At 38.5% G+C, this 10,435-nt stretch overlaps 1 protein-coding gene across 2 annotated transcripts in view; it reads left to right on the top strand.

The window, feature by feature from the left end:
* The first annotated feature begins 353 nt into the window (after positions 1-353).
* tmem104 (transmembrane protein 104) overlaps positions 354-10,435 on the top strand; it is a 44,766-nt gene continuing 34,684 nt past the window's right edge. Inside the window, exons 1-7 of one of the 2 annotated variants that reach the window (XM_017419281.3) lie at positions 354-611; positions 681-781; positions 1,927-1,993; positions 4,080-4,201; positions 5,332-5,413; positions 9,004-9,097; positions 9,714-9,794. In XM_017419281.3, the coding sequence (XP_017274770.1) occupies positions 1,949-1,993; positions 4,080-4,201; positions 5,332-5,413; positions 9,004-9,097; positions 9,714-9,794 (424 nt within the window). In that variant the 5' untranslated portion in view covers positions 354-611; positions 681-781; positions 1,927-1,948. The remainder of the gene's footprint in view (positions 612-680; positions 782-1,926; positions 1,994-4,079; positions 4,202-5,331; positions 5,414-9,003; positions 9,098-9,713; positions 9,795-10,435) is intronic. The other variant, XM_017419280.3, reaches the window with a different exon arrangement.

The raw sequence follows: 10,435 nt of genomic DNA, 5'->3' as shown, positions 1-10,435 counted from the left end.
TGTTTTTTTCTTGTTTAGTCACAAACTTCATCACAGTGTTTAACTATAGTGTTCTTTGATTTCCTTAATTTCTTTAAGTTTCAAACTGCTGCACTGCAGTCAGGATACAGTTTTGTCAGCAAATCCTAAAATCCTAAGAAATTTTTGAAAACAAGGCGAAAACCTAACATTTTTTAACATTTAGGGTCAGCTTGTTGTAACTTGCTGGCATTTAGTTAGAAATCACAAAAAGGTGTTTGTTTATTTATTTAAATTATCTTGTCATGTTTCATAAAATCTGACAAAAAAGTAATAATAAGAGAAGTTTCTGAGAAGAAAATGATGCTTTTATTGTGAAGGCGGAGACCGGAAGTTTGAGTTGTACATGCGGAAGCTGGTCAGCTGATCGCTTAGTTTGATTCCCAAATGGGCTCAGTGTCAGAGCCTCGCTTTGTCAGCCCTTGAGAATGTGTGTTTATGTTTTTCTTTTCTTTTCTTTTCCCGACTCCACCGTAACAGCCCATGCTAGCTAATGCTAACTGTGTTCCGTTTGTTCGGCTCGGACGGACCCATCTAACCGGAGCTTCCTGTTAGCATAGCGGCTAACACGAAGAAGACTGGGCAGAAGGAAGGTGAGTTGTACTCCCCATTCTGTGATAACAACAGCTTCTGTATGCCCTTAAAACCGGATATTTTATTAGACAATGTTACAGTAAAACCCAGTGAACTGCAGCAGGTGTTCTGGTTTGGCGGTACGCCCTCAGGTGTGTTCAGCAGGGACAGCTCAGGCAGGTAAACACAGGTAAACAGCTGCTGCTCACACCAAGCCCTTAATGATCTCTGACCCCGACTTAAAAACACTCTGATTATAATTTACTCAGACATTTAAAATAAACTGGTGCTAAAAGAGGAAATAAAACACATTTAGACAATATTCAGATTATTTAAAACATTTAAAGGACAAACTAAGAGACTTTAACAGCAGTAAAAACAAGCCTTACCTCTAAAAGTCAATCAGAAGGAAAATGTTTTTTGTTTTATATTAAATGACAACTAAAAACTAGTTTGATTTTGGTGTTCCTGATTATTTGAGCTGCTAGTATAAAAGCTTGTGGTCAATAAGTCGGTTATATGTAATCACCAGGATTTTATTTATAATCCTGATATAAACAGCAGGACAGAGTATTGGTGCCCCGATCCATTAAATCATTTCCCATTAATGGAGTCTGGCTGCAGCATTTTACAGCTAATAAATAATGCATGGTGATTTCTTAGGGTTTCGTCTCAGCTTTGACGACATTTTCAACAGAAGCATTAAGAATAAGTTCTCTTTCTGACTCTTGGGATAGTGTAGTGATGAATACAAACTGTAAAATGATGTAAAATATCCTAAAAAGATCCAAACTGCTAATGAGCAAAGAAAAATAAAATAAAAGAACTGTAATATTTTTAAAAGAACATTAAAAAACTTGTGTTTGCTTCCTTATTTGTTAGTTTTAGTAAATAAATCTTCGTCGTAAAGAGCTTCTGAAACAGTAAATATTAGATCAAGTTATTCTGTCTAGATATGGATGATTAATTTCTGTCATCAGATGACTGAAACTGTGCTGAATTATGAGCCCAGAATTTAAAATTTCTGCAACATGAATCTAATTTATTGATACTGAGAAGAAAAATATTATTAGCTTAATAAAACAGATATTTGAGCAACATAAATTCATTTCAGAATACATTTTTGCTCTTTACTTGTTTTTTTTACAGGGAGCCTGACTGCTTTAATTTTGAGTCTAATATTAATTATTTTCAGGTTAAGATTTTTTGTCTTACATCAAAAACTCATCATTAGATTTTCACCCAGTAGAGATTATTGTTGTTTTCATCACTTTCTGGCACCAAAGTGAACGTTAATAACAGAAAAGGAATCTGATTACTTCCTCCTTCCTTCAGGTGAAGATCCCAAACACCAACCATGGCAGGTGGGATCACAGACACCGGAGAACCTTACTCCGGATTCGTAAGTCAAATAAACACTGAAATCTTCTTCAGATTGTTGGAAGACAGGGACTTGTGTAACCCTCTTCCATTTGATGAGGTTTTGTAAAAAATGTTGGGTTCAAAGTCCATCTGTCAGGAGCTGCTGATTCCTTTTGTTGTTGATTTGCAGACGCTTTATTGGCTTCTGTTAAGACAAACGCTCGTTATTTAACTAGTTACCAAATGAGTAGATTCTTGTGAGTATGAAACTGCAGCTGAAACTAAAGCAATTAAGAGGAAGGTTAACACACATCCTCTTTTTATTATCGAGAGCCATCACGTCTCTGTGTGGTCTGGACTCAGGTTTGACAGCTCACCCTGACTTTGCTGACTTCAGCATGATATTGCTGCTGAGACTCAGTTCTGCTGCTCAGATGTTTGCTTTTTTCAGGAAGTGAAAGCTTTGAATTATTAAGTAATCTGCTATCTGATAGCTAAGTTTTCTTCTGTGACCGTAGTTAATTCTTCCTCCTGGTAGTTTGAGCTTCATCAGTACGCTGAAGAGAAACTGATGCTCTCTGCTTAGATTGGTTAAAAAGGTATTCCCCTCAATTGGTGTTCTTTCTATTTTATTGCCTAACAACCTGAAATTTAAATGGATATAAGTAATAAATGTAGTCAGAATACTTCAAATTAAGATAAATGATCAGAAAGTGGTGCATATATGTTCACCTGTCGCTTTGAGCTCCAACCATTACTGTTTGAACGCACATAATTAGTTTAATAAAATCCTCCTGTGAACAGTCTAAATGTGAAAGGATTTTAGTAAATATTTATACAATAACTACCACAAAGCAAGAGGCAGCATGAAGACCAAGGAACTCTCCACCCAGATCAGACACAAAGCTGCAGAGAAGAACAGATCGAAAACGTCTCAAACCGTCCCATTGAGCACCATTTTTATTAGAAAATGGAAAGATTCTGACATTACAGCACCAAAACTCCCAGATTAATGAGAGAAACATCCACGAGACCAGAGATGGCCCTGATGGAGCAGCAGCTCTTCTGCAGAGACGGGACAGTCTGTCTATTGGACCATGGGGACGCTGACACTGGCCAGGAGATAAACCTTTTAAGGAATTGACAAAATTTATTAAGAATGACATGAAAACCCAAATCTGGAGACGTTAACTCTGACAGCATCAGGCTGTCTCCAGCAACATCTGATTAGTATTCTGTCCTTTGTGGTATTTATAAAGCCCAGACCTCCTTGTATAAGTTCTGATAACCTGAGGCCTGGTTCGGACTGGTCCTGCCCTATTTTCTTATCCTTTAGTGGACAGGGAATAGAACTTGTTCTCCGGCATTCTTATCACCTGCACCCCGATAAGTGAAGTAGGCCATTGGGACATTACAAAACTGGTGTGGTGAGTGAAGAGATGTGGCTCATTTTTACTTTCTTATTAGTTTCTGTAGTGAATCTTATGTTGTTTTCTTTGATTCAAGGGCGTACGTGGCAGGGGTCAAATATTTTTGGCCAATAGATATTTTTTATTTAACGAAATCTACAAGAATTGCTCAGCTTACATTAAAAAATTATTTAACGGCCCTTAGAAGGACTTTTACGCTAAAAAAACAGTACATGAAAGAACATCCTTGCTTTTAAAAGAAACTAAATTGTGGCCTACAGTAAGCTGCTGCTCTGTAAGTGATGAAGTCTGCGCAGCCATTGCTGACTGACGGTTTTTAAAACGTGGCCGATATCGGTCAATCTCTAAATTCAGCCACTGAATCAGGACTGTTAGAGCTGGGAAACAACTAAAACAGGACAGTGGACCCTCAGCGTTTCTTCTTCACACGTGAAAGAAGGAGCTGCAGCGGTTTGGTGGCGAGGAATGGACACAAAGTCCAGTGGGTTGATGGACCAAGGTCCTGGAGACAGACCTGAGGAGGCTTGATGCTGGAACAGCTCTGCTCTGTCTTCACTTTAATGTTTGTACACACTCAGGTTTTTAGTTTCCTTTAAAGTGGGATTTTTGGTGTCTCCTGTGTGTAGGTCAGCACAGTCGTGTTGTCTGTAGGTGGCAGAAGGATCTTTACCTTCTCTTCCATCCTTTCTCCTCTAGGTGGGGCTGGTGTACATGTTCAATCTGATCGTGGGAACGGGCGCTCTCACCATGCCCAGAGCCTTCGCCACAGCCGGCTGGGTGGTCAGCCTGGCTCTCATCTGCATTTTAGCTTTTATGAGGTGAGTTTTATTCTTCCTCACCTCCACTGTGGGAATAAAAGTCTCATTTCTGTCATCCATCTTTAGTCTGACTGTTCTGATGTGTTTGTTTGGTTTATGTTTTCGCTCAGATTTGCCTTCTTTTACAGTTTTTATTGCTTTTCAGCTCCCTGCAGAACACATTATTCAGTCTTTATTGGCATAGCACGTGCAAGGTCAATCATGTTTCTTTGCTCTGGTGAACTGGCGTGTGGTTTGTGGAATAATTTTGACGCCCAAAATGAAAATAAGAATCACAAAGTGGGAAAATAAAGACAATGATTTAGTGAAAAGCGAAAGCAGCTGAATAATTCATTAAATTTCACACGGTTTATGCTAAAATGTAGTGAGTGAAGGCTTAGTGAATAAAGACGAGCAAGAAGGTCGGTTGATTTTTATTTATTTTTTTTTAACATGAAGGTTCATGAATTTAAAGTGAAATGTTCTGTAATATACTGTTAAAAGTTTAAAGATGACATCATTTTATATTTGCTTTTTCAGGGAATCCAGCAGATCTGCTCAACTTGTTGTTATTATTATAATTATTATTTTAATACAATTTAAAGTATTAATTTTAAATTATAATGAATACTTTTGGGAACACTAACTTTTTTTACAGTCAAAGTATAGCACACCAAGGGTATTAGTGAAGCGCTATAAATAACAACAACATCAATAATAATAATAATCATATTAATTATTATTATTTTCACACACTCTTCTGAGCGTGTTTTGTATAAAACATGCAAATTATATCCCACTTGACAGGAAATAGTGTGTTATGAATTTTGGTGGTGAGATGTCGATCAGCACAGACAGAATCTGTTTCCATCTTCCTTTTCAATTACGTGGCAGTCAGGGAGTGACAGACACAAATGTGTCGCTGCCTTGGTGACCATAATGAGGAACTGGCAGCAGCTTTAACATTTCTCTTGGTTCTCTTTAAATTAATTATATATTTTATATATCAAAACGTCTGCCTTTTTCTTCCCTGAGCTTAGATTGTTCCAAAGAAATTATGGAATTTGTTTCCAGTTTACCTTTATTTGTCTGATGTCCTCAAACCTTCATCAGGATCAGTTCTTTATAACCTGTTGTTTGTCCTCCGTCAGCTACATGACCACCACTTTCGTGATTGAGGCGATGGCGGCGGCCAACGCTCAGCTGAGCTGGAAGAGAAGGGAGCAGGAAGAGGTGAGATGATGGATGTTCAGAGGGCTCGGAGTGTGTTTGTATGTAAATATCTGGAATAGGAGATTGGTTGGATGGATGGGAATCCATTCGCTGTGTCATATAAACACAATAATAAAGAAGGAAATGCTGCTCAGCTTCAAGGGGACTTTACTAATCAGACAATAGACAACCCTGTTTACACTCTGCAGCCTATAAATATATTTCCAGCTTTTAGTTGGAGTAAGTAAAGGTAAACATACATCCCTTTGGAGTGTAAGGTTTTATGTACCAGAACATAATAACAATAATCTGGTCCTCAACAGGCAGTCTTCTGTTTGTTCAGGTGAAACTTTACAAACTGAAGTCCTGAAACTAACAAACAAACTGTGGTTTCAATCAAAGCATTTAATTGTCAGGTTTTAGCAGATACTGACCCTGTTTTTGTGCTGTGGAAGCAACAAGAATGGACTCAGTTTTTCACTCACTGCTTCTGTGTCCTCGTCCACATGAGGAAGCTGGCTTTCCAAAAACAATCTTTTTTTTTTCCTGCAAACATGGAAATGTTTTCATCCACACAGAAACACAAAAACGACCCAAACGCTGTAGTACCATAAGAGAACTGTACACAATGCTGTCATAAATGTATCAGAAACAGGGAAGAAAACATGGAGCAGACGCCTCAAACTGTAAACACAAGAAGAAAAAGACGAGGACGGAGACGACACGAGCAGAAACCAGATCCTTTTTGTGGACTGTCCACATCATGGAAGTTCTCCTTTGTGTTTTCTTTTAAATACAACATCTGAAGGTTTTGCTGTTGTTGATCACTGGTGTCTGCAACAAAAACACAAGCAGGTAATCGGTCATTATTGGGATCGTAGGTGACCATGACGTCATCGTTTTTAAAATGTCTCAGCTGTCCACACAAGAATCCAACTGTGGTGTTTCAGGATTTTCTCGCTCTGGAACCTGGTTTAAAAAAATGCCATTTTGGGACTCTTAAACCACTGTTTTTGTGTTGATGCAAGGCTAAAATGATTAAAAAATCCTTTGCGTATTCCTAGAACACCATTCCCGTTCTCTAAAGCCTAAAGTCATGTTGACGTCATTCTTAAAACTTGAAATGACCAGATGATTTTTTAAAAATCAACTTTTCGTACATCTTTAAGGCATGCACTACTTTGTAATAATGTTTGAATCAGCAGCAAGAACACTTAATTAGACACACAATAAAGTGTTTAAACCGTAGTTTCTACAAGCAACGCTGCCTGAAGTCTGTCTCCCTGAGGACCTCTTTTTGACATTTTGACTTTTTATAGACAAACACTGACTGCTTTTATTTCTAGCACAGTAAAAGTTATTTGACTGGACAGTATTCAAGTTTTAAAGCCTAAAAATAATTCCCTCTTTTTATAGGAAGTTGTATTTTTGTTTTTTGAAAGTTGATGGTATTTTATTGTCCAATCCAAGCACAATTTAAAAGCGTCTCTCGCCTCCCGTCTGAAAAATCCCAATTTGGATGAAGCCATCAGTGTCGAACCGTACTCCATTATCAGGGGAAATAACCAAGTCTTAAATCATTTTTTTTTACTTTGACTAAGAAAAAGACTTGGCGCTCCCCGAACGGCTCGGCCTTTGCTTTTTGTTTCCCCCTCGGTGCAGAAGTCATCTTGCTTAATGCCCCTGGGTTTCCATTTCAGGAGTTATGATCCTGTGGACAATAGCCCGGCTCCAACGCTCAGCCTTGATTCATGGCTGCTGTACTCCTCAGCATTTTCCTCCCACATAATGGAAAACAAGAGAGGAGTAGGACAGGAAATGTTTACTGCTGAATGCCTTTTATTTCTCTCTGCCTGAGTGAAGCCTGTTAACTTCCACACTTTCTTTTTTCTCTTTTACTCTCACTGACGCATCATCCGAGAAGGTGCTGTTTACCTTCTTCTTATTCTTATTATCTTGTACAGAGATTACCAGCTGTTTATTTAAACCTGGTTGAAATAAGTTATGTTGGTGGGAGAAGACTGAAGTCGTATTAATTAAATGTTAAACAGCTGTGTAGCAAGATAATGTTCTCATGAAGTGATTGTCAGTAGACAAGGAGGTTTGCTCTCCGTTGGAAAAGTAGTTTAATTCTGACAGGACTGATGAGCTAACGCCTAGTCTGAATTAGAGCACAATGGATTGCTGCACTTTCTGCTGCAATGCCAATCTCAAAGGTTTTATGTCTGTTTCTGCAAACGCTGCTTCATTAAATCTTATCAGCCTGAAATTCAGTGGTTATTTGTAAGTATAAATAGCAGCAACATTTAGCAGTAACACTTCCAATGCAGCCTGGGGCACTTCCTGCAGGATCATCATAATATTTCTGCTGAAATAACCGTGGAATGGAAGACTGACAGAGGTGGAAAGGTTTGTGATTGGAGTTTTAAGACGTCAGAAATCTGTCCCTTTTCAGACGAGCTGTTTGCTCGTCGGTTCTGTCAGAATGAAACTCTGTTTCTCCTTCAGAGACCTATCTACAACAGGGAAGGTATTTTCACAGAACCCTGATTTAAAATGTCCAAACTGTCCCTTTAATATACCAACACCATAAATCCAGCTTCTTTATAGACTTTAATGTGAAATGTCTCTGATAGCAAAGAAAACTTCCTGTAACTGTTTGTCAGACAGGATTTTGTTTTGCTGGAATCTGTTTTCTGTCATATTCTCATCAGTTTTTCCATAATTTTTAGACCTTATTTTTAAAAGTTTAATAATAAGTTTACACAAACAGAAAATGTGCATTTTTTTCATGAGATATTAAAACACAAAGTGAATAAAGAGCTTTCTGCTCCTCTGAACACTCTCCATTCTCCATGTTTTGTTGCTTGCAAATATTTTTCTTTGCCGTCCAGAAAAGCTGCTTTTTAGGCACAGATGTTACATTTAATTTTACTTTTATTTTGTAGTTTAGAGTTTGAACTTGTAATATTTAGTACAGTTTGTCATTTCAGACTCTAGATGTCAGTAAATTATAGTAATTTTTGCCGTGAATATAAGGTTGTTTTAGGAATGAAACAACTTTAAAGTCATCGATGCACAGATGAAACCTTTACTGTTAGACGATGTTTAAACGTTAAACACGAACGGCGAGGATTCAGATTTCTGTTTACATTCTGCGGACCTGTTTGACTTTTCTCCTTTCAGAGCTGGAGTTTGACTTTGATTGTGTGTTAGTGCCTGCAGACGTGAACGGTTTTCTAATTCTGGTTCGTGTTTGTCTCGTGTTCTGTTTGCTGCAGAGTCATTACTGGCTGTCGCTCTTCATTCAGCTGATGACGCTCACAAATTTCACCACCACTGACAGTTAATTGACATTAATCTGCACGGACTGTGGGAAATTACAAAAAGCTACATGTTGGTGATGTGATTGTTGAGGATTGCGAGCGGCTCCGTCCTCCAAAGTGCTTCCCAGCTGTTGGCTGTAATTTCCAGATGTTGCCTCCCCTGCGTCAAATACAGAGCGAATAAACGCAGAGTTAATAGCTTGTAAACTGACTGTTGTTGATGTAGAGGAATTAGGAAAACAGGAACCTAAACTAGAGCTTCAAACATGGTTTCATTCTCCACAGACTGACAACAGCGACTCCAGCTCCGACTATTCAGACGATGATGTTATGGGCCGAGGCCGATCAGAACCAGAAACAAAACCCATCTTGTCTGTCCGTAAGTAGTGATCTCTTTTATTCTAATTACTTTGAAGGAAAGAGGGAAAAAGGCAACTTTTTGTTTTTATTTACATGCTTTTGATATCTCTACCCAGCTTTTTTATTTAGAGTTAAAGACTCCTAACAGTCTTGTTATTTTTTTATTTGCTCATTTTAAAGTAAAGATATTGGTGTCTGAATCAATACACACACTCATGCAGTTCTTTCTTTAGGCCACCTTTTCAGCTTTTTAAACATGCAGTTATCCAATTATTCACATGCAGGAGCCTCTGTTGATGTTCAAAACAAACATTTTAAAAGTCAAAACATGACTTTAACTGTGTCATATTTGGGTCGTGTTTCTAAAGAGATCTTACACAAAAAATTAGAATTTAATGTTAGAATCAAAATAACTTTATTCATGCCAAAAGGAAATAGCTTATGTTACAACTGCACATATAATCAAGAAGAAACAGACCAATATATACAAAAGAATTTGAAAAAAGATGTGCAAAAAAAATTGTCAAAATAAAATCCTAATGAAGTAAAATAAGGTGTGTACAGGACTGAGATGAGCTGTTTTCTCAGTGGTTTGTGAATTCTGTTCACTAACATTTTCTCCTTTGTTTTCACAGAGAGAGCCGGTCCCGTGGATCATTTCGACATCGTGGAGCGGGTCGAGATGGGTCAGATGGCCTCCATGTTCTTCAATAAAGGTAATGTTCTTCTTGCCTTAAGCCTTTTGTTCCCACTCCCTAATATTCAATTACCTGCAGATGCCATCATCATTAGCCACGTCTAATATTTATGGACGAGCCGCGCGGCTGTGTGGTGTAATTCATCAAAGGTATTTTTATGTTCAGTCCTCATTTACAAAGGAAGGCTGGTGGGGGTTTAATTGGATGTAATTACATATGGATAAATTGCCTTTGGTTATAATCACCTGTTTGAGAGCCCATCAGGCCTGAGCATGTGTGTGGGTGGGGTTATTACCTGTTCTTGTGGCAAATACCTGAATGATTCTGGAGCTAATGAAGCGGGCTCGTGACGGTAAACTGGAAGCAGAATCACCTTGAACCAGAGAGAGAGCCCTGCAGCTTTACAATCCTCATTCGTATCAATCCATTGTGTCAGCATGCAGAACACCCTCCTCCTCACCTCCTCCCTCGCCTTGTCTCTTTGTGTTAAGCCAACTTTCTCCACATGCGTGTGACTCCGGAGTCTGCAGTGTCCCTGGTGTCGTAGGAATAAGAGAACAACAAAAGGTCACAGCTCTGACAGCATCATCTGTGCCGACACGCTCTGTGTTCAGCATTTCAACAGTAGGTGGAGCACTTGGCACACACGGAGTCACCCG

This window comes from Kryptolebias marmoratus, linkage group LG12 (genome assembly GCF_001649575.2).
Source record: "Kryptolebias marmoratus isolate JLee-2015 linkage group LG12, ASM164957v2, whole genome shotgun sequence".
In the NCBI taxonomy this organism is placed as follows: Eukaryota; Metazoa; Chordata; class Actinopteri; order Cyprinodontiformes; family Rivulidae; genus Kryptolebias; species Kryptolebias marmoratus.
This window is presented reverse-complemented; position numbering and strand designations above follow the sequence as displayed.